General features: G+C 41.7%; 1 protein-coding gene across 2 annotated transcripts in view; it reads right to left on the bottom strand.

Moving 5' to 3' along the window:
- Positions 1-918: 918 nt before the first annotated feature.
- The window catches only part of SLC18A2 (solute carrier family 18 member A2), a 30,737-nt gene continuing 6,761 nt past the window's right edge, over positions 919-24,894 (bottom strand). For both annotated transcript variants that reach the window (XM_072870059.1, XM_072870058.1), the window contains exons 4-16: positions 21,110-21,168; positions 19,100-19,183; positions 16,192-16,284; positions 15,683-15,772; positions 15,531-15,574; positions 15,395-15,455; positions 10,077-10,172; positions 6,555-6,633; positions 6,257-6,308; positions 5,741-5,804; positions 4,526-4,645; positions 3,818-3,951; positions 919-1,209 (exon numbers count right to left, since the gene is read on the bottom strand). In XM_072870059.1, coding sequence (XP_072726160.1) covers positions 1,099-1,209; positions 3,818-3,951; positions 4,526-4,645; positions 5,741-5,804; positions 6,257-6,308; positions 6,555-6,633; positions 10,077-10,172; positions 15,395-15,455; positions 15,531-15,574; positions 15,683-15,772; positions 16,192-16,284; positions 19,100-19,183; positions 21,110-21,168 — 1,087 coding nt within the window. In that variant the 3' untranslated portion in view covers positions 919-1,098. The remainder of the gene's footprint in view (positions 1,210-3,817; positions 3,952-4,525; positions 4,646-5,740; positions 5,805-6,256; positions 6,309-6,554; positions 6,634-10,076; positions 10,173-15,394; positions 15,456-15,530; positions 15,575-15,682; positions 15,773-16,191; positions 16,285-19,099; positions 19,184-21,109; positions 21,169-24,894) is intronic.

Genomic DNA, 24,894 nt, shown 5'->3' with positions numbered 1-24,894 from the left:
GTTGAGGTACTGGCAACAAATTGGTCTTTTTTTTCATTATTGTTAGCAAAGTTGATATTTTAACTTCATTTTTTGAAAAATAAATATACATTAAATTTCTAGATGTGTATGTAAATGCATGTAAAATAGTTTTTGTTTAACTGCTTGTTATGAGCTTACTTTCAGTACATGCGAAAACTAAATACTGTGATACTGCAGCTTTTCTTAACCAGTCACTTAAGATGCATCTAAAATTTGAGATCTGTTAAAAATAAACAATTCAAAAGACAGAAATCTAAAAAGTGTCATCGTGCTGTTCTTCTTCCCTTTAAGGGAAAGGAACAGCGCACGTTCATACCTACTTGTTTACCCAGTGTTGTGTGGTTGTTTGGGGGCTTCATATTGCACAACTGGTTAGCTAATTAAAACTTCATTAAATAGTACTGACTAATAGCAATACACTCATCCGTTTAAAATAGTTTTCCCCAGCATTCCATGTGGGTTCAGGTAGATCTCATTTTTGAAATTGGCAAAGAACTTGTGCCTTTTGTTTTACTAATGTATGACCTAAAGTTGATCGAAAAAGTCATAGCCACGTCTACAGTCTGAATTCCAGCCTTCAGCTCCTCTCAATGTACTTACAAGGGTACAATTTAAAAGGATGCAAATTGGACAGGTTTTCTTTGAGCTTTGGGTTTTTTTTTTCTTCCAATTAGATAAGACCCAAGCTCTTGCCAGTAACTTATGACTCCAAACAAAATATGAAATACTGTGTGTTGATGTGTTGACTGTAAAAACCAAATAGTTAAAATTCACATGTTTATACAGATTTATACTACACATTTAATAAAATATATAGTGTAATATCCAATAAAATTAAATACACAAAATAAAGATTAACACTATCCAAATCCTCTATAAAAGCTCCCCCCCCCCCCCCCCCCCCATAAGGCGGTTAGCAGTCTGCTTTATAACCATGGGCAATGAATAATATACCTTTGGTTTTTTTGACCATTTCACTATCAAATGTACAGTACAACTAAAACCTATTTCTGGATGAGATGTTTCACATGAAACACTGCATTTTGTACACCAAAATAAGTTATATGGCTTTTCAGGTTATTCATCGCTTTCGTATTCTTCTTCTTCATCACCTATGGGGTAGGACTGGATGTTGTTCTGGGTATACATTTTTGTTTTCACAGGACAGTTGTGATCCATGAGTATTGCCTGAAAGAAAACAGAGCGTGCATATTATTAGCATTTCTGCTTAGCATCCAGCTGAGGTCTGTGGCTGACTCCACCACACAGCCGTCCAGCCACAGCCACCGTTCAGCGATTCACCTGTCCTCTGTCAAAGCAGAACCCAAACTGATTTCAATTAGAGTAAATCAAGTCCATAGGTCTGTGTGAGGTGGGATCTTGGCCCTAAAGACATCACCAGCCCATTTCTGTTACCTTAGTGGAACCAGTATTTCAGCCCACAGAGTAGATTGAAATACATCTACCTGCTCTCCAGTTACAGTAACTTACCTCTCCTATATTTAATCTCCATCTATTAAAAGCTGGATGAATGAGCAAGAGGAGTCCTACTGCCCCAAGCTGAGTCTCCCTTACTAGCTTTTCTTTTCCCACCCCTTTCTGTGGAGCTCCAGAACAGCGTAACTGGGCTCTGCTGAGAGTGGTGGTCCAAATACTGCGACTTTACACCCATGGCAAGCTAGAAGTGATTATCATAGTTAGGGGCCAGCTATAATATTACATCCTTCGGGATGAATTTTTCCTGGGACAATCAGAGTCTGGACTCAGAGCAGTTGTGTAACTTATTTCAGGTTGAGTGTGATTGTTTTATAATTAATTATGCAAAGAGCACAAAACAGAGCCCTTCCTTTTGACTCTTCAAACCCAACAGAAATGGCACATCAGTTCACTGACACAAGCCACTTTGGGAATAGGAGACACTTTGCATTTAAAGTTATGTTGGCGGGGAGGGCAGGCACTGTGGAAGGTGTTTAAGCAGTGGGGAGAGATCCAGTCCCTTCAATGATTACCACGTTACACAAGAAACGCTGTCGGTGACCAGGAAAGCACACGATAAACTTTGTATCTCTAGTAAACAACAGCAGCTCTTTTTTTTTTTTTCTTTCTGTTCCTCAGCCTTAGGCAGTGTGTTGAAAAAAAATAAATCAGTCCAGTCTACAAAGGTCATGACAAGGGATTAACTGGAATCCCTGGGATTCTGCAGTCCAAATATGTGCAAAACAAAAGGTCTCTGGCCTCACGTACACCACTATTTCAGCAAGATTCATTTTTCCACCTTCTGTTCTGCTCATGCCAGTACAAAGTGTGAGCAGCAAACGCAGCAGCTTCTGTTCTTACCTTGCAGAGACATGGCACTGCATAGTAAGACCATGGCCATGCAAAATTACATTTTCTTTTCACCCAAATAAACAACTAGCAACTACATTTTATGCCCAAGTCAATGTTGTTCAGTATGAGCAAGGATGAAGTGCTGGCTGGGCTAGACCTACAGATGGTGACAGCAAAGACTGGTACTTGCTTTCCAGCACTTTCCCAGCCCTGGAATCACAACAGGGATTGCACTGCCTTGTAATTCCTTCAGGAGCTTCCCATCTTCTTGCTGAGCAGAGGAAACCTGGTGAATAAAGCAATGGGTCTCCTCCTGCAGTAAGAGGGCTTTTGAACCTGATCCAGTCTAAATCTATAGGAACAGCGAGTCTTGCAACAGCAGAGCAGGGGAGCAGATAATGGACATTATATGAAAGGGTAGATTGAGGTACAGAAATGGGAAAGGAAGGGAGAGAGGAGAACAGTAGAAGAGGGGAAATTAAGGAAAAGGACTACCAAAAGCAAAGCAGGAATCTTTTTTTTGGGGGGGTAACAGGCTAGGCAAACAGTAAGCAATAGGAGGGAAGGAGTGAAACGTTCCTGCAGGCACATTCCTGGGTGTCCTGGGGCAGAACTCATGCAATAAGCAGGGGAACTCCTCACTCCAGCTCTTGTGGAAAGCAGACTTCTACATGGACTTAGAGAGCAAGCGTGAAAATGGGAAAAATGGGAAAAAAAGTCTGTTAAAGACTGTTAATTGCAGTCACTTTTGACTTTGGTCTTTTAGTCCCTAAATTTAAGGATGTGTCAGAACACATTCGCCTGCTCTGAGGCTCATCCCTAGATACACCCACTGCGGGTCGCAGGGGACTGGGCAAGGTTGTTGATTTGGCCAAGCATCATTCTTCTTATGCACCACAGAGTGGCTGGGGAGCACTGACCACTCCAGAAAATTAAGTTATATTAAAAAAGAAAGAGTCAGGATAAGACCTGTGGAACAGATAGGATAAGAGGAGCAGTTAATTTGTAAGGGCAGGTGATCTGTATGGAGGAACAAGGAAGAGGGAAAAATACAGTGTAAAATATACTGTAGAAGACCATGAGGAAAACAGGTTGAGGCACACAAAACAAGTTAAGTGAGTACTTGGTCAATACATTTCTGGCACTTAGAGAGGACAAAAAAGCCTTTTATACTGACTCCACCACAGTGTGTGCTGTGGCAGATGAATGTCTGCTGGACCCTGTTTCATGATAATCGAATTTGTGACTTTGTAATATGTAACTAATAAAAAGCTTTTATTTATACATCTTGAACATACAAAGAAGGGGGAGTTCGTTCCAAAGGGGATGCATGAGGGTGAAATTGTGCTGGTCCCGTTTTGGGGAAGTTAGAGGCAAAGATGCAGAAATAAGTTCTCATTTGTTTCACTGAAAAAAAACCCAAACCAAACCACCCCAAAACAAAAGAAAGAAACCATGTTATGCTTACCATTTTCTCCTCTTTGGCAGGTGGACTTCGAAGGAAAAAGCACAGTGGAGCAAACAGGATATCCACAATCCCTATAATTGTCATGAGCCATGGAAATCCAATGGCCTTTGCAATGGCACCACCCGCAGAGGGACCTTGTATAAATAAAAACCTTTTTCTGAATACTGCTCGGACATAAAATTTGTAGCAGTCACTTTAAACAACAGTAATTTTATATACAACACTCCTGCTTTACAAACTGATTTGAGGAATGTAAAGACATGTTTGTAACATAAACCTTTTCTGGCTCCATAATCCACGTTCGTTGAAGAAATTAGAGATGCTCCTAAGGGCTCCTGGGGCATCTGTGTCATGCTCTCCAGGAAGCAGGGATTCAGTTATTCCCCTCACAAACTATTAGGAGCACAGCTGTGGTGTTAGTTTTAAATGTTGCAAGACCTCTTTCCTAGGGATATCCTATCTGTGTTCGGTGCCTGCCGCCTTCAAGCCTCTTACAGCTAATGAAGCTGAGCACGGCATCGTGGCAGAGGAGGGGAACAGATGCCAAACACAGTTCCCTGCGTCCTTTCCCTCTGCTTCTGATTTCTTGTAGAAAATAACCACCCCAGCTCATAAAGCTTGCGAGTGCCACTGGGATTCACACCTACCGTCATAGCAGATTTCTCTTAACTGTCAGGGGCATTATAGGCAGGAAAAGGCCAGACTTACCTACAGCAAAACCCATGCAAAAGGCAACATCAGCTATTGCGTACACGCTGCCATAGACTGACACATGACGCAGATCTACGAGGTAGCCCATAATTGGCATCATGGAGGAGTCCACCATTCCTGGTCGTGAGGGAGGGAAACATATTTCAGGAAAATACTGCCTTTTTTTTTTTTTCTTTTAATGTCTTGGCCAAGTATGTGCTAAAAAGGGATGCAAAAGCAACTAAAAGGATGCTTATTCTTAAATAAGCAAAAGATTCGTGTTCAAATAGACTGTATTATCCATGCTTTTTAAGGTCTTTACTGTGTCTGAGGTCACATATGGACGTGTATAGATGCATACATGTGACACTTGCCAGAGGACAACAGAGATGTGAGCTTAGAGCCTATCAACCGCTTCCCAACCTTAGAGCCTATCAACCGCTGTCCATGCAAAGGCTCCTATCTCACATTACCAGCCAAGTACCTTTCATTTAGGGAAAAACTACTTTGTACGAACTTACGCTTACTTTAGGCCTAAAAGATTGCATTAGCCTCCAGTCAATCAAAATTATTATGGTGGTTTTAACATGTCTTTTGAGCCACACTTTCATTGCTAGCAAGAAACAGCACAAGACAAAACTGCTGAGATACTGGGGTTTTGTAGTTCTGCCTGTAACTTCTTTCCTAACTACACATCCCTCATGTGTGAGGATGCCCCAGAACATTTGTTGACCAGCCAAGCGCTAAAATCCAAGCCATGACCCCCACTCCAGCCTGACTGCGTGGTCCAGCATAAGCAAAGTTCACACATATTACTTGGAAAAGAGTACATGTGCGTGGCCTTGGGAATTCCTATCGATGAACAAAAATTTAAGCCTGTTTTGTTTTGTTTTGTTTTTTCTGTGAACAACAGGGAAGACTGGGTTTTGGGCAGTGCATTGCTTTATTCAAGAAAACAAGGTATAAATTCATGGACAGTTTGAAAAATCTGTTTAGGTCAGTGGAGCAATTCTGGATAGACTTCAGAATCCAGCTTGCCTAACAGCAGCCTGGTTTAAACTGCCTGAGCACTGTCCTTTAATCCTTCTTGCTCTACCTACCAGTTTGGGCCACAGCTTAGGCTTCACTACTGTCAGATCAGAATGACAACAAACCAAATTTTCTGTGTAACTTCATATAAAATCATTTTTACATAACAAACAGACTTTAAGAAGTCATTGGAATTTTTCTTACCAATGGCAAATCCAACTCCAAAATTTGGTGCTATCAGCCCATAAATGTTTTTAGCAAACGGTACCTATAAATGAAATTTCAGGCAGTTAATTAAGTCACACTGCACATGCTAATGAGGTTAGTTTTCTTTTTCTAAGATAAATTCTCAGAGTAGTTGTGGCACACTTGGTACAGATGTGCAAGTTAGAGTTGGATCCTTGTTCTGGGCTACTGTTTCAGACAACTGTGCCATGAAACCACTGGCACACTTACTATTATGAGCAAGAATAAACTGTTGAGTGACAGCTCAAAAAAAGGATCATCCTCCTCCTTTCAGAGCCAGTCTTCCTTCAAAATAATTGAAGCCCTGAAATTTGAAAGCACTCAAAACTCTGATCTGGAACCTATTAACTACACATTGTTTAATAATGTATCATAAAGCAGAAACTTCAGCAAAATCTCATGGGGAAAGCACATATTTGAAGATGAACACATGAACATTTAGATGGTTTGAAAGATACATGATCTTCTACTTACGCATAAAATACTTATTCCCACGATTAGCATCCCAAGTAAAGCACAAAGCCACCTATCAAAGAAGAAACATCACTCAGAGATCGGTGATACTGAGATGTTAGAGATGATCTTGAATGTTTCAAAGTCATGTCTGAAGTGCTGAGTTACACAACCAAAGTAGCAACGTGTCCAAAAAAGCTATTTTGCTACTATAGAACAAGCTTTAATAATTTCCACTATCAACAAACTGCCCTGGGAAACACTGAAAATGGTACAGGAACAGACTGGAATATTATTAGTATTTTTAAATTAAGCATACCTTCCCATTTTGTGCGCAAGTATCCCAAAAAGATTAGTCCCAATGAGATAAGAGATACTAGCTGGAAGAAAAGCAACGCCTGAAAAATATGAATGAGATGTTTTATCAGCAAGGATTTTAGTGAAGTGTTAGAAGAAACTAATAAATTCCAGACACTGCAATTTTGATTTGAACGCATCTAATAGCGTCTTTGTGCATAGCCCCCAAAAATCAAATATCCGGTTTATTGTAGCTTTCTCATGAAATCTAAGGACATCATCTATGAAACGCAGGAGCGATGTGACGCCTTTGAAAAGAGTTTTTCAGCATCAGCTACAAGAAGTGGTATGGGAGAGGGGATGGAACAACAAAGAGCAAAAAGTTTATATCTAACTACAATAAGGTTTGGGATAGGTCAAGGAAAGCAACTCTTTTGTGGATGCATGGCTTACGGAGCATATGCTCAGCACATGCAGCAAGCCCAGAACGGCCAGGGTGGGTGAATCCCTCCCTGGAGGAGGGGACAGCAGGACTGCTGCTGTGGCTTTGCAAGTCACGGTCCCCCTCCATGCCTGTGAATGCCGTGAGGCCTCACGTTATAGGCAAGTTTGTAATGTCGCAATATGGTCCTTGGTCAAGCAGCGACTGAAGCCAAGCATATATCAATAATGTAAAGGTGAAGAAACCTTAAAATCATGGTTTTGAAATTATTTAGCCAATATATTTACAGTAAAAGTTAATTTTAAAAAATCAGTTATTGGTTTAAATTACAAAAACTAATTATCTGTAACGACTTGCAGATGAGGGCACCCGAGTAAATCCCCTCTGACCCTGATGGGAGGGTACCTGCGCCCTCCCATCTCCCTCACATCCACTCAGAAAAACGTACTGTTGGGACCAGGAATTTTTTCTAGCCCTGAGTTTCCACAGCAGCAGCTGTATCTGGAGTAGATGCTGGCTGCATGGTGGCCAGAAATATCTCTGGTTTAAAAGCCAATTACAGCCTGTACTTGAGGATTCATCCTCTCCCTACACGTCAGTCTCAGGGCAGGACCCAGCCGGAGGGGAAATGTCAAAGGAAGAAATGCTAACGGAGAGCGCGGTGTGCCATTGCCTCGGCTGCCTGGAGAGCACCAGGGAGGACGATGCAGGCGTGTGTGAGAGCAGGGACTGCCTCTGAGGAGAAGACATTGCATGAAAAATATCCGAGAGGCAGAGGAACAGCGTGGCTGTGCTTAATGCTGGATCCTTGTGGAATGGAGTTGGATGGGTCTTGGAAGAAATAAGACACAGAGTTTTTCTGTTGTTCCTGTTACATTTTGCATCTTCTTAAGAAAAAAAAAAGCTGGAAAACCTGACAAAACTGGGAAAGTCTGACAAATTAGTGCATGCCACGACAAGCCTTCATTTGGTCATTGTTAAATCAGGTAATTCAGATTTAGAAAGCAGCTGTGACATTACAGTGCACAATCAAACCATTTCCTTTAAGTGTATATGCTCCTCATCTTTCACCAAGGCAACATAGATTTTCTCATTTCCTGCCTATCCATCTTCCTTCCTATCTCTCTGATATTCATAAGAAAAAAATTGAGAGGTAATTTTTAGCCCAGCAATATCCTGTGATTAAAATCCTTGTGGGTTACAATGGTGATGCTGGGGAAACATTTTCACCTGTGTAACCGCAGCTACTTCGGTACTGCTTGGAGCTATCTTTTTATACCAAATAGTCACATATAGCAGAGCTTGACAACTGTAAAAAAAATACCCCAAAGGCTTGTTAAATAAGACTTGCAGGTTGGTGTGTAAGCTGTGGTATACTGAAGCAGAACCGTAATATTCTAAATAAGCTTTATGCACAGTAACATTAATTGAGCAAATCAAGGTTTTTTATACCTTCTTCAGATCATGCTTCAAACAGCTGGATCTCCAAATTGCATAAGATAATCATTTGCTTAAAACCCTGCAGTTCAAGATATAATTTAAGAGGCTTAAAAACTTTAATTAATGCTGTCAAATCAGACAAAGCATAATGGAGTCAATTACTTATATCATTAAGGGGTAAAATTAGTCTTAATTTAAAATGCATATTTTCCTTCTAGGAATCTCTATTCAACTAAGAGATTTGTAAATCTCACTTCTATTGCACCAGTAATATGAAACTCTAATGAGGGAGGTAGATAAGCAATCTTTCTTTTTCTTCGTGAGGTTTAAAATATCTAAGTTTGTGCATTAATTTTGTTTTCTTGTTATATTACAAGCTAGCAGTCATTACCGTGTTCAATAGTACAGCAGCACATTAAGGACTGCTAGCTATGGCCACCCTAGATCTGGGTTTGCATTAATAAGAACTAAGGTTTGTGCTTTCTCTATGGCGTAGGGACACCTACATTAAGACAGAGTAGGGATATTAGTCGGATGCTAGCTGAACATCATTTTCATGAAGAATTTTCCTTTTTCTTTCAAATGCCATATATTGATACTAAAAAATACCCTAATGAAATGACATGACACAGAACACTTGTTAACATTATCAAATATATGTTGTGTTTGCAACGGTAACTCTTTCCTACAAACCATTAAAATGGTAAACATCAGCCAGATCGATACAGAGGGTCAGCACTACACGTTGTGGTACATGACGGCCAGGCACCCCCCACCCAAGACGATTCACGTCAACCTCCCGCACACAGTTTGACACTCACTGGAAATTAGATAATTTTTCTTCCCCCCCCCCCCCCCCCCCTTGTTCATCTCAGAGAGAAAGTAACTGCCCCAGTTTTACTCTCCAGTCTAACCTGATACATGGGACAAATTCCTAGTTTGCCTGTGGACACTGGTTTCCTGAGACTGTGTTACAGGCTATAAGGTGGTCCAAGTTGGGGCTCTCCCATTGCTTTCTGTTGAATGGGATGACTAAGTAACCACTGAAAGGGTGTCAAATCTATCAGATTCAAGGGAAAATGCTTCTCATATCCTCGGTGGCTACATTTTAAGTAAAGTCCATCCCTCTTCCACACATTGCCAGGAGCAGCCCCGGAAGGAGCCTGTGTTGTCGTGGACATGCTCTGCACCATAGAGTACCTGCTGCAGATTTCTGTGGCTGCCTGCTCCTGGCAATTCAAACTGGGAACTGAGGAAGGATTCCCTCTGGGAAAAACCCCAAACAAAATGTTTTGCCCCGCTGGGCTGGCTCTGCAGCTCACAAGGCATCTTGCAGCTGCCCCAGCCAACGCTCACTGCCAGATGCGTGGCTGGGGCTCCCAAAGGAGCCAGGACAAGCACGGTGCCGTGGCCTGCATCTACTTCTCCTTGCAGTGTGAGTGTTGCCCCTTACTGGAGCCTCTATTGCAATAACATCAATCCACTACCTATTTTTCTTACAGACCAATGTTTGCAATTGCGCAGGTATAACGCTGACAATTTAAAGATAGTAAAGAAAAAATTACTACCCTAAAGCATATAAGGAGACCATCATTAACAGGACCAGACCTGAGACAGTCGTTAGACAAAATATAGAGATGCAAATAATATACTGTACTTTACCAAGCTGCCATTTTTTTGAACACATGGTCTCCATCATCCAGATGGGTAAAGCTGGTTCAAGCATAGCAATAGCCATGTTTGCAAAGCAGATTGATCCTTAGAGAAAGAAGGGGAGGAAAAAAAAGTAGTAGTAATTACTTCTTTTGACTATGAACAAAAAGTCATGCAAAGAATGGATGCTTTTACACAAAACATTGCACTTTTTACAGTCCTATTTATCATGCATCAGATGTTGATTAATGTTAAATAGAACAGAATGTAAAATCACCGAAAACTAACTTTCTATATATTTCTATTCTCCTAGAAATTCTACAATAAAGGTTAAACTATTTTCATAATGTGAAAGTTTGCAGTGAGCTTGATGACATTTAGAAAGTTCATGAGGTCTGACTGTTGTACAAATGATTAGCTAAAACTACAATCTTTTGGTCTTTATCTAGTCTCCTGGGGCAAAACCGGAGCCCTGTTGTGCAAGAGGCACAGGCTCTGACCCTATGCCTCCATCATCTGAGAATAACTATGATGAGATGTGGAGGTCTTGATCCTGAAAATACCAAGAGACAACCACAGAGACGTCTATCCCCTACAAAAGGGAATTTTGTGTCAAGATCTTGTAGCTAGCAGACAGTAAGTACATGCAGCAAAGCATGGGTCTGGCTGAGCTTGCCCAGCCCTATGAATTTCAAATGCTTCCAGATCTCTTCCGAATTTCTGGACCTTTAGTCAACCAGACGCAAAGGATAACAGGCGGTGGAAGTGCTGATTCAGTCTTGCCTGCTGGCTCAGCTCTGCCCTATGCCACCGCCTGCAGATCCAGACTCCAGTGGGTTTATGTCAAGTTTGTCTATCCTCAGTAGGGCACTTCAGCTTTAGTGCAGGGATTATTAAACCCCATGGTATTTCTTTGGATTGAAGATGCCTTTCCCACTTACTCAAAAGAACCCAAGACAGTCAAAGCCTAATGCAGGGCAACGGGACACGTCCCCCTCTGCTAATCCCTTACAAAATGACTTTCAAGGGAGCTTGGAAGTTACTAGAAGTGACAACCTCAAACTTGTGTTTCCACTTCTCTTCCTAATATTTATAATCTCTGAAATTTAGAAAAATATTCTAGACTCCTACAGTAATTTACCGTCCAAATTTTACTTTTTTTTAAAAAAAAAGCTTAATTTTGTCTGAGGCCAGTGAAACATTATTTCTCCTGGAACAAGTTCCTCATCATACAGTTCAAAACAAATGAGCACTGATGTCATTCTTTGCTCAAACCTGTCAGAATATATTAGACCGTGTACCTACAATTCCTAAAATGAACTTGCAGGCTAGCTGGCTCACTCCCTTCCCGGGGCATAGAGCAACAGTTCAGTACTGCTTTACCCTAAAGATGAAAGGTTAGATCTAAAGCTAGCCTTTCCACTCTGCTGCAAGCTCCCACTAGTGTCAAGAGCCCCAGTTAAACACCTCGGGGCTGCCCTCTTCCGAGTGAAATCAGCCACGCTCGAGCAGCTTCCTTGATGCTGGAAAAAGATTTCAGGCCACACAAAGTGCAACCAGAGGAAGCAGGGCCATTCTAACCGAGATGGCTTAAATAGCACAGGTCTTATTCTACTCTTAACAAACTTCACAAAGACATGAGAAACAGGTGTGCATGCATGTGTGTGTTGCATCTACTTCTCATTAGGTCAGGAAACATCACCAGAGCTTACCAAAGTACTCAGGTACCTGGTGAAAAAGGTACTCCAGATCTTTAGGAGGTACCCCAAGAGAAAAGTGAGAGCCTGAGCTGGTAGTCTGCAAACTCAGGGCAAAATCCGATACCTTAGCAAAGCTTCCCCAAATGAAAATAAAATATTTTTTTCCTCTGTCTTGCATGTACCTGACTCAAGGGCATATATCCTACATTGTTTCTTATTTCAATTAGATAAAACGTCCTGCATTGGCCAGAAGGTGTGAAACTACAGCCTTCCAGCTGGATCCCACCTCCGTGGCTGAGAACCCACTTGGCTTTTGGCAGTGCCATAGACATCGCTGGTATTTTTCTGTGAAAAAGCAGGTACCCAGTGAAAAGCTGTTGCACACCTTCTCAAGAACCCATATGGTCATGATGACATCTGCCTGAACTCTGTTTTTTGGATCTGATAATTTAAACTAACTTGCCTGTCAATGCAACTTTGTCAGCCAGTAGCACCTAACATTTCTCTAATCCCTGTCAGTGAGGTCCGGCTGTGAGAATGCCATTGACTTCATTCACTGACCTCCTACCAGCACTGACAAAAAGTGTCGGTAACATTTCTTTTGCCTGGGTCAGTGAGTACCGATGGCACTGAGTCTGAAGCATCACCTCTGACGCAATCCACATAGGAGGCAGAGTCTATATTTGCTCACATTTCCTTTCTCCTGCAGAGGTTTTCAGCTGAGCGTGCCATATCATCTGGTCTGTCCCTCTGATGCTCACATCTTTATGACCTCCCCACCTGGCCTGGGAAGCGGATGTTCAACAGGAATGGCCACAGCGCATCCTGCAATAGCTACTGCAATAGCTGCAATAGCAATGGCACCGAAGGTGACCGGGCAGTAGGACTGGCCGTAGGGACTGCCATATACAGTGAGTGAATGAAAGCACTGGCCTCCTGTCTGTTCTGACAGTCAACGTTATTAACTCATGGGCAACATGGGTTACCAATGGAAAAAGTAACACTTTCAGAGAGAGAGGAACACCATGCTTGAGTTCAAGACACCTTGTGTTAAAGACTAATAGTGTGCTATAGATAAGCCAAATTGGTCAGAAAGTGCTTGTACTTTGAGAATACAAACAATTATGACTCAAGTGTATGACGCATGCTCAGGAGATTGAATCTGAATTTATACCATGAAATTAGTGTACCTAAATCGAGAGTGCAAGAAACACTTAAACTGTTAGTCCATTTGCAGCATGCCTAAATTGGCCCTGGTTTTTACTTGTGGTTAACAAGTCAGCCCACTAGAGATGCTGTCAATTTTTTAATGAGGTCGTTAAAAGCCACTCAAAACCTCTAATCGCCCTGAGCAGTGCAAACCCAATGGGACTTTTAACCTTCTCCTCTCTAATCATTGTATCTGAACATTGTACACAGTGTGGGACATTTGCATTCACAGCATCCTTGTGAAGCAGAAAACATGTTATCCTGGCTTAGATATGGACAAATGTGGCATGATGCCTTGACTGATTGCCTCAAGGTGTCAGAGCACGGAGCTAACTCTGCTGTCCCAACCAACCGCTTACCCACCCTTCCCTGTTAATATCAGGATCAGAAGTTCCCATCTTAGAAAACAGAGCAAGGAAAACACTGAACTCCCTGGGGTAAGGGAGAGCAAATGAAACTTTCAGACCCTTTTCACTGTAAAAAGCAACAACTTCCAAACTGAAGCGATTAACATTTAAAGTGTATTCCTGGTGCATCAAGAAATCTGCATTTGGACTGATGTGCACTGGCAGGCCAAATAAAAGGCTGAATTTATAGTTGGTATTTGGCATTCAGCTCTGAAAAAAACAAATTTGGTCTGCAAGGGAAATAAAGCAGGGGGAGAAGAGGCTGAGGTTACAGAACATCAGCATCATCCGTACTGTCAAAGCACTGGGCAGACTCTGTCCTGCGAGGCAGAGACCCTGGGTGCTGTGCCTAACCCTGCTGGTAACCCACCGCAGGGACTCTCTCAGCTCCTGGGCACTGATGCCTGGTGGGAGGGGGACAGGTCACCCAGAGCAGTTGGCAAGAGCAGGAGGGATCAGAACAGAGAGGGTCTTTATGTTTCTATCCCTCTGTACATCCTTCCTTTCCCTTCCTCTGGTCACGCCCAGCCGCTGTGGATCAAAGATGGGAAAGGGAAACAGGAGGCAGTCCCTGCAGGCACGTGCAGGGCAGCAAGAGGCAAAAAGAGCCAGGGCAGAAAGGTAAGGTCTCTCTGACACACACTGTCCTGATTCCAGGCTACCCAGCCCTGAATCTTTTCACTACTTTGCTGCCCTGAGACTATTTGTGCAGCCCTGCTTTACAGAGCCCTGAAACATCAGCTGAAACAGCTTCAGAGAAGAGAATAGCTGCAGATATTGAATGCCATGCAAATGTGTTGTTAGAAAATGGGAAAAAACTCCATTCCTGCTCTTAGCGGACATGGGGCATGGTCAAAATAGTGGGATCCATGGTCTTTGGTACCTTTTCTCTTCCTTGGATAAGACTAGTAGTTTGGCATGAGCAGCTAAGACTTAGTCAAGCAAAGCACTCCTTGAAATCAGTCCCCTGGTCATATTTTGTGGTTAAACCAGGTTCTGTCACAGATTAGATGTTGTCAGGGACTACATTTTTCTCCAGAAATCTACTTTATATACTAGATGAACCTCACCTTACAGCACCTGCTTTAAGCACTGTAAGAGACAAGGTAGTGAATTAGACGAATGATAGATCTGATCCCTTATGACAGGTACTGTCTTTGCTACTCTTTTCCCTCAAATATTTTTATTCTATGAAAAGGTCTTTTAATGCTCCAAGAGGTTCTCAAGCAAAAGTGTGTGTATAACTTTAGTCACAGCTTGACCTGTGTCTAGTCAAAGAGTTAGGGTAATGGTCATTCCCTAACACCACCAAGAATGAGCAAACTCAAAAAACGCCTGGAAGAATTGCTTTCTTGGACAAGCAGGTTAGGATTAAGGAAAAAAACCTGTAAAAAATTAGATCTCTTTTCAGATATTTTATGAACATTAAAAAAGGCCGGGCTTAATTACAGCCTTCAGAATAAACATTCAACAAAATGCAACGCAAAAAGGCAAACTTCCCTTGAGACAGAAAGACTAATTAGAGAAATGATACATGTAATACCAAACACCACTCGCCATTCCACCCAGCCCTTTTCTGAAATATAATCCATGCTCTAGAGACCAAACTCACTCCTTCTTCAAACAGAAACAAAGTTCAGTGTTATTCCCTATGCCTGCCTGCAATGTGCTGGCAATCCCTCCCTCCGAAAGCCTTGGCCCTGTTCACTTGCCTCATAGAAAGTTTCATGGCCACATCTCAGTGCGGTGCAGCAATTCATTGCCTTAGTAGGCACCTGCAAGTCCCTAGTGTCCTCTCAGCTGGAAAGACACCTACATTTCAAACTTTCTGTCTGCTATGTGTCTACTGGTATATTCATCCTGTATTACTAACAGATTTTTTTTTCTTTGAGCTTTATGTAAATGAAAGCAGCAAATGACAATATTGTTAAACCAGCTCAGCCTGAGGCATTCCAGGATGCCAGGTATAACACCAGCAGTCGGTTTAAAGAAAAAAAAAAGGATCTGGTACCTGCTGCAATAATGATATACGGGTCCTTCAAAAGTGTCAGTAACGGTGTCCCCTTCTGACTCTATGAAACAAAAGCTTGGGATTAGGAAAGGCAAAGTGTCATCCATTGCCTAGAGTGTTTTACCTTAATACTTACTTCTGCTTGTGCTCTGGATGGCTGCAGAACAAATAATTGAACAGCTGCGAAAAGAAATCAATACTGTAACATTTCTTCAAGAAGGGGGTTAGATGGTAGTAATACGAAAGGCATGTGCTACATGGCGATATTGACTCTTCGTATTTACTGACCTCCATCTAACAGAGCTAGTGCTGCCAGCACCAGGAAAGGAGAACTCTTCCCCACAAACTCATACATGACGCTCCCAAAAGGTGGGCCCACTGCCAGGGAGAAAGAAAGGACACGGCTGTGAAGCCACATCTCTGACTCTGAACAAACATCATCTGCAAGCGTTTAGGCATCCTGCTATTGGCACTCGGTGACCAAAAAGCTCAATTTAAAAATCCCCACAAAGCTCACTGATCCTGACAATAGCCATATTCTTCACTCCCCAAAATACTATTCCATGTAAACAAAACCCAAACATCTCAGAGATTATTGCCTGACATATGTATCTGCATAAGAAATATGCTGCTGTGCCGAAAACTATTCTTAACAGGCACCATGAATCTAATCTGGAGATGGCACGATAACGTTACCCTCAGTGAGACTCTGCTGCTGCTTTCTTAGATCACAAGTACATGCTTTGGGAAGGCTGGGGCGTGGTTTCTCTTGCCAGCAGAGCCTCCAACTCACTGACCTAATACTCCCATAGCAAGGCCTCCTAGTGCAATTCCCATTGCGTTGCCTCTCTCTTCATCATCTGTATATACACTGGCGAGCATACCCATCCCTAAAATTAAAAAGAAAAAAAAAAAGGAAAAAGCAAACCACAAAATTAGGCATCTGTGTACTACAGTTTACAGTTATCATTTGCCAGCCCTATTAAACTTTATACAGAGATAATAGCAGGTATCTGTGTATATATATATATATATATAAAAAAAATATAAATATGTATATTCCCTCCCCATAGAACACACTTTGAGGCAAAAGGGGGTGTGGCAAAGTAAATGGTCTCCAAGACCATGTCCTGTTGTACAGTATTACTCAGGTAATTTAATGATGCCCTGATTTGCTAGATTCTTTGTCCCTGTCTTTGTCACAGAGCTTTTAGATGATGCTTTTCAACTAGCAGAACCAAAGCTTTTGACAAGTATTCACTATCTGTTATTTATACTCCGGGCACTTGACACAAAGATCTGCTGACCACTCACAGCTATAACTGTGGTCAGTGCTAGCTGTGCTTTGGGCATAAGTTATTATGTAGAGCTGATTACTTTAAAATTTAGTATTTCAAGTGCAGCATCCAAAATTAAAGGATTCTTTTGACCTTTATCTTCATGTGCCTCACTTCTGCATTTGATGATGAACCTTTGTTTCACAAAAGGAAACATGAAGCCTAATTAATTTGTGTTTTTGTGAAGCACTCGGACACTGTAGACGTAAATGCTGCAGAAGAGTCCTCATAGAAATTAGTAATTCTGTTTTCAAATCAAGGCTTAAGTAGGACTCAATAAATAAGGTCCACAGCTACACAGAAAAATAAAACAAAATATTGCATGATTGATCATTAAGTGAATATCATCCATCATGTGCATCAAAAGAGCAGAGGTCCTGTGTGGATTAACATGCTTATTGAAAATTGTGGATGACATCAAATTGTTTGCATGAACAGCTGAAGACCAAGCTGGAGAATGATATCAGAATCCACAATGAATTTGTGAGATTTGGGGAAATATTCTGGAAAAAAATAGGACGCAATACAAAGAAGATAACACAAAGTTTTACACATAGGTAGGAATGACTACATGCAGAAATGCAGGGGGGGTAAACGACTGGCAGCAATACTACAGAAAACTTCCTTTGCCTGTGAGATACGTGACGTGACCCTCACTGCCGTTGGCCCTTGCAAGGAGTCAGAGCTTCTTTTGAGTGCTGGGTCTGGTTCTGGTGCAGCACAGGAAGAAAGGTGGGGGTGACTGGAGACTATCCAGAGAAGAGCAATGAGGATGAGCAAAGGCTTAGAAAAATATCTAAGGGACAACTGCAAGACTTTCAATTTAAAACCAGAGAGGAGAAAACCGATGTAAGATGTGATAATAGTCTTGCAATACGAGAAAGAGCCACAAAGATAAAGAAAGGAAACTGTTCTTCATGTTCTCTCAAGTATGGGAAGCAGAAATGGGTTTACATGACAGTAAAGAGGCTTTAGATGAGACATCAGAAAAAACTTCCTGATAGTAAAGGTAGTTAAGCACAAAGCTACATGCTGAGGGCATTTCTGGAGGCTTCTGAGAACATGCCTGTCAAGTATGCATGAGGAATGACAGATACAAAGCTGATCCTGCCTTCAGGAAGGGGGTGGACTAGATGGTCTCCTGGCCTTTTCTGCTCTATTTTGCAGGTTGTCTGTGAAAAAAAAAAGTCATGTACTCAACTAAGAACTGTATCTCAAAGTACATAGTTGCACAGGGACTGCGTTAAAGTTGAACAATAATTTTGATTCTGGCATGACTTCCCTTTGGAAAGCTTGACTTGTAACCTTAACTTGTACAAAGAACAAAGATGGATTTTCTTGTCTCTACCCCTCCTGCTTGTCTTTGCCTTCCCCATCCCTGGCTCCTCATCCCAGCCCTTGCCTGCTCCCGTAGCCACATCCCCATGCTTCCCACTACTCATCCAGGCTTAAATCTCTCCGCTTAACTAGTGCTTGTTGCACAGCTTCCAACGCATCTTAAGCACAAGGTGCTTCTTGCTCCCAGTTTGAAAGCTCAGTCTGAGGTGTTGCATCTCCTCAGCTGCCCAGATGTGGACTGGAGCAAAATCCCTGCAAAAGGAACCTAGGAGGAATCCAGCTGCCAAATTCTTGTTAAGTTTCTATGAAGTGTATGTGAACTCTGCTTATAGACCAGTCCAACTTGGAAGGAGGAATTTGCCTGAGGAAGCCAAAAGACACATTCTTGACAAAAAGCTCTCTGCACCTCCCCTCCCAAGCCAAAATTATATTCCTGCTGCTCTCATGGTAAATTTTTCAAAGGAAAGATTGTGAAATGTTCTAACATTAAGAAATCATATTTCCTCCAGTTTCAGCCTCAGAAATGGTTGAATAATTTGGGCTGAAAACCCATACTCCATTTCACCTACTCATTTAAAACTTATAACCGTGTATTGGAAATCTGGTACAGGTAGCCTGAGTCCAAACTGGCAGACAGCATGGTAAGTCCTTGGAAACAACATTTTATAACAGAAATTTCAGTAACAGACAGAGCTGCTATCCCTACTACAGTAAGTACCAACATAAGTTCCTGATGACCTTTAAAATGGCTAAAAATGAATTTAAAATGTTGAAGATGCACATACAGAAATCCCAGGGAGAGTGCAGTTCATTTGGTGCTCTAGCTTACCAAAACCCAAATACCAAGGATGTCTGAAAAGACATTTGCTTTTGAGCTACTTTATATGAAAGGGACAGAAAAAAGGTGAAATTGATTTAATTGAATAGTTTTGTATTAATTCTTGAAACTGCAGACAAAATACAATTTAGAAAATTACTAAAAATGACAGAATCAGCAATCTGTATTTTACTCTATCATCTCTTCTCTTACCTGCCACAGAAGAACAGGAGGAACCCACTCCTTGAAGGGACCTGGCAATAAACAGTAATGTGTAGCTTCCTGAGAAGGCAAACACTACAGGAAAAACAGAGGTAATTTTTTTAAAATTAGGTTAACTCTAACTAGGTTAAAAAGTTAGATTTCTTGAAACGATCACAAAAACTTCATGCAATTTAGTCAAGTGTTTACAGTGACTTGTGCCACTTTCAATGCTAACTGCATTATTTTCCCTTATTGCATTTAGATGTGTCAGTGTTGAATTGATCTCAGGGGCCTAAGCCTTCTGGTAACACCGAATGCAAGGGCACAAGCAGTTTTAACTAATTACTTAGAATTTGATTACATCCTGCTCTGATTCAGCAGCACACAGAAGGAGTAATAAGACCTTTATTTCCAGCCTTGCCTCCCCACGCTGCTTCATTTATGGCTGCCCAGTCTGAAGCTCCAGGCATTCAGGGAAAGCAGGATTTAACACACACGCGCCCGCATGCATGCACACACCGATGTTTCCTCCAATAAGCAAATGGGTGGAGAGAAGTTTTACCCCGGTGTTGCCAGCTCTGCGATAGATGCTGTGCGGCACAGCTGGCTGAAGGTGCAGGGAAGCCAGCCCCACCCATTCAAGGGCTGTAGGAGGTTCCTGATCCTCCCAACAGCAGATCACCAGAGAGATTGCACCAGAAGAGGTGCCTCTCTATCTCTCCCCAAGAGATTTTACCTTGGGCTTCACTCCGCCTTTTGGGAGAGAGCCCCTGGATGCTGCAGTCATCAGGACAGCTAAATTCCCCATCCACAACACTGTAAAGTAGGAGTGTCCCAGAAACCCAAGCAAGTCTCTGTAGAGCCTCTGTCACAGTCACTATCATCAAATCTACAGTGAATTTTTAAAAACTTTTTAAAGCTCCTATCTGTTGGCCACCTAAAGAATTTTGCCAGACAGCTTATAGCTGGGGGAAGCTGTTACGCACCAACTAAACCCAAGATCCACATGCACTTCTCCCACCTGCCCTGTGGCATTGTGCCTCTCAGGCTTTTCACCAGGTCTTACAAAAATCCCTACCCCCGTGGACAGAGAAAATCAAGAAAAATAAAGGAAGAAAGTATGCCAGCAAATCAGCAGTACTCCCCTCTGCCATGAATTAGGCTTACTATTCTTATCTCCATCCCAACCAAAATTTGTCTAACATGTTCCTAAAATGCAGAGTTGTCAGTGATGCTAAGACCAGGTAATCTTCTCCAGCACTTCAGTCCCCTTGATGATACAGTTTTAAGCTCATTATTCCTTCTCTTATGTACATGGAAAACTGTTCCCCTCTTTTTGTCATAGACTCTGATACGTCTTACATCTGCCTTCTGAAGGAAACCCAGTTCTTTCATCGCAGGCTTCTAATGATCCTTGATGTTCTCCTCTGTATGCTTTCCCTCTGGGCCACAACTTTAAGTGCCATGCCAAAACCGAACATAAAACAGCAGCTGAAGCCTTATCAATGCCATTAGAGCAGACAAATTATCTCAGCTGACTTGCAGGCTATGCTGCTGTTTGCACATCCCACAGTGATGTTTAGCAACGCTATGATACTGTTGACTCATATTCTACTCGTGAGCCACTGCAGCCTCACGATCTTTCTGATAAACCCCTACAATAGCTAGTTGTTAAGGTCCCTGCAAAATAGCCCTCTCATGGCTGATAGCCCTTCCATGGCTACCAGTTTAAAACTGTCTGAGCACCGCTTCAGATTACAAGAACCTGAGAGAAAGATTCAGCTAAGGAAGAGACCTGTTGAGGTGGGATGGAAGGTGATGAATTCCTTAGGGCACGTTCATAATAGCATACTTGTCAAATCTCATCAGCACCTCCATCCACATGGAGCAGCCACCCTTAAATTTTCCTTGGAAATCAGTCCCTCTACGTCAACAAGAAGAATTCCTAGTGATAATTATTATAGATCATTTATTTAAAAGTTGCATCTGGGCCAGACCAAATAAGATGTGGATACTTACTGATTGTTGACACAAACATGATGCAAAAGCCAGCAAACAGTGGAATCTGGTAGCCTATTCTGGAAAACAAAATGAATATTCACATTTCTGGGACCGTCTCACTGACATTTTGAGTTAGACTTACTCACATGAGTGCACACACCACAAAACCCCAACCTGTAGTTCCTTGGTAGGCTTTGAACTATTTATTGTGGACCACATGATCAAATTTGTCCATGTTACAAATGCCTTTTCATCTGGCACAGCAGATTTTGTATCTGAAATCCCTGGAAGAAATCCTTCTCTCATTAGAATATGATTACCCTGTTCTTGTTCCACCATAATTGTTCCCAATAAAGCCCCTCTGGGCCTCCATGGGGTTGCCAAGGACATGAGAAGGGAAGATTTGTCTGAGCATGCTGAACTTTGAAACATCCCAGTACTGTTTCAATGCTCATCTGTTTCCATCCTCATGAGACAATGACTATAATGAGATACAGTCAAACCAATGGCTTTTTTACTGGAAAAATTTGTCATCAGCTTTTTTGGGAGTTCTGCCTCAGCCAGGAGCACTGGAAGAGTCCCAAAGAGCCTGAGAATAATATTTTTTGCTTTCCATGGGTTTAGGAGTAAAAATGGAGCTGATCAAAGCTTTCTTCATCAGCCCACATCTTCATTAGGACTCTAAACAGCCAATAGAAATGCCTGGTTGCTATAAGTATTTTTGAGTTTCCAGGAAATAAAGAATTTTTTATCTGGAAAGCAAATACATTTTTTGAGAAGCTAAAACTGAAATTTCAACAAAAAATTCAAAATATACTATTTTTCACACCATTAAAAAATCTACCCTAGAATCAAAAACACTACCCAGGTAGCTCTGAAGACACTCTGTGTATTCTGTTCACACTTTATTGATGGCTTCTTTTTTGGTAGTATCGCGCATCTCAAATGTATTTGAAAAGGCATTATTTAATGGCCAAATTCTTCAACAGTGGATGCTGCTTTTCAAAGGAGTACTGACTGACTTCAGCTTCCAACGATTTGACAGTATTGGGCATTTATATTGGCAGTATTGGCTGAAGTAGGTCAATCAAATAATGGAAGAGTCTATAATAGCCCTTTTAATTTTTCATAATAGCAGTCGTGACACAGGTAAACCAAAATAATTATTCTGAGCTTTGGTTTTTTGTTAATATAATTTTTATACTATTAAGGAACTTGGATAATGGAAAACTCTGAAGTGCAGGGCTCGATGTTCATTATATGTCTCACTGTAACATTTGTTTGAGTTTTGTGAATGAAAGAAATCTAGCATGCACATTTCTACACACCACAGAAATCTCTAGTGAAGAACAATTTTGCCTTAAATATCATCACTACATTAAAATATGACAAAAACACAGTGCGCAGATTCTTCTAGTTGAAAGTTGTAAGTGGGTGTTACAAATATCCAGCAGAGACTAGTTACTTGTGTGGTACTTAACTGGACTGGTATCTCCAAAGCAAATTAAATCCCTGGCTCTATCACAGACTTCCTCTGTGGCCTCATGATAATCATTTTAATCTCTCAGCACCTTGATACCTGGCCTGTAAGAGAATAATACTACCTTTTTTTGTCTGCTTTATTTGAAGTGGACGATTTTTCTAAGCCTGTCTCTTCTCTTGCTGTGTGTATAGTAGGTATTATACAATGGGATGCTAATCTCCACTGATGTTTCTATATACACGAGGAAATAAAAAATTACCTGTTACCAACTTCTTGCCTGCCTCAGAGCTGAAGTGGGCACATCCCTTCCCAGTGGGCTCAGGTAGAACAGGCCACAGAGAGTTTAACCATAATTGCTTTGATTTTGAACTTTTCAATTAAAGAAAGCACTGATAGAAGTACAGATTAAAAAAAAGAAAACTACAGGTATGGCTACTGCTGTTGGTGAGCAATATCATCTTTCTCTGTGGTATGAAAGCAAAAGTTGAACATCCTTATGCCTTCTTCCATTGCAAAGTAAGTAGGGTTGTATCTGTCAAGGCCATCCCAGAGGTATCTTGGATGGACATTGTGGGGGAGAAGTCTGATTTCAGTACAGAAATCAAGTAATTCTTAGACTTGACGCAGGCCATGAGACAGCAATTTGCTTCTGCTACAAGTACACCGAATTAAAATTCAATTATTTGCATGAAGACAAATGCCATCCAAATTGGCTCCCACATTCACGTTTCCATCACTAGATCAGAGACACGAGCTGTGCAATGTTCCATAAACATGAATGAGTTAAACAAAGAGAAGGGCTATCATACTAGTTCAAAATGATACTCTATCAAGCTAAAGCAAATTTCAATGCTTCCAATAGGCTTCCTAAACTTGGAAAGTTTCTGGTGGTTGAAGGCTGTAAGAAAACAAGTATTTTGGAAGTCACTTTTAATGCTCAATGAAATACTGTTCAAGCATTGTTCTTAATTTTTGCAGTCACAGATATTACTCTTCCTTTTTCTTGGACAAACAGGGTCACAGCAAGGTGTGAAGCGATACATAGCAGAGGGTGATGAGGGCAAAACTGGAGCAGAACTCAGTCCTACTCTTGCTACCCAGCAGACCATGATGCTTTCTCACACATACTGAGGTCTAACACATACCTTTTCCTCCACACAGAAAGTAATCATTTCAGAACTAGACTCTGTGTGGGCACAGCTAGTCATTTGAGTCAAAGTCTGCATTGCCAGTGATCCATCACACAAGATGATGCAAAGGTATACAGGTCAGCACAGGACATGCATTTGTGCTGACTTAAACAAGTCATTATAATCCTCTGAAAAGCTAAAAATTGCCTGGAGCTTCACCCACAATTTGGAGATGCACAATTCTGGTGTGCCGCCCGTGCATGAGACTGCTGAACCTCTAGAAGTCGTGGTTGCTCTTGCTCAGGGGACAGCCTTACCCACATCCAGCTGACATTTAGTTAGATATGCAGATTGTCCTTTCCTGCATAATCTTAGCAAACTCTGCCTCTTAGCAAACCCTGCCTCTTAGCAAACCCTGCCTCCTCCTGAAATAGCAGCACTAATTAGTTGGCAGTTGTGCTACCACAAATGTCTAATCTGCAGCTGCATTCCCTGATCTGTCCAACAGATATTAGAGAGCACAGACTGGGAGGTTAGCTGAACAATTACACTATATAACATAAATAATCACCAAAAGAAGAGGCACTACCCATAACATCCAACTGTTCAGTGATTCTGTCCCTTGGCCCTGAGCCATTCATGTTCTTGCCATGTGAAACCTATGAATATGCAGTTTCTACTTCTCGGCCATGACATGGCATACTCCATCAGTTATCTCTATGTTTTGTTCCTCTGCATGTGTGCAAGACAAAAGAATATTACAGCCTGTCTTCTCTCTTCTTTTTTCTCATTACCACACTCAAGCATGTAATTTTCTTGGGCACTCCTTTCAAAACCCTCTAAGAGAATCTGAAGCAAGAGTCCAGCACGTTTCACCAAGGCTACCTGCAGCGAAAAGTGCTTGCTACAAGCATTTCTGACCTCTAGGAAAAAGCCAGAGTCATTAGTTGAAGGAGGGAGAGGAAAGGCTGCCACTGATGGAGAACACCTAAATTACTCCGTTTCAGTCTGACGTTGGCCCCAGATACAGGACTGTTTGGAAGTGGATTATACCCATTAACAAGGTGACCCTACAGTAAGACAACCAAGTGATGGGTCCTGTGCAGCAGTAAAATAAAGGTTACCCTGACCAGGTTAGCAGCTGTGGGTGATTAGAGACTAATTATCCATCCATTACAGTGCTGCAAATC

Source organism: Ciconia boyciana, chromosome 8 (assembly GCF_034638445.1).
Source record: "Ciconia boyciana chromosome 8, ASM3463844v1, whole genome shotgun sequence".
Classification (NCBI taxonomy): Eukaryota; Metazoa; Chordata; class Aves; order Ciconiiformes; family Ciconiidae; genus Ciconia; species Ciconia boyciana.
Note: the sequence above shows the minus strand (reverse complement) of the source record. Positions and strands in the feature narration are given on the sequence as shown.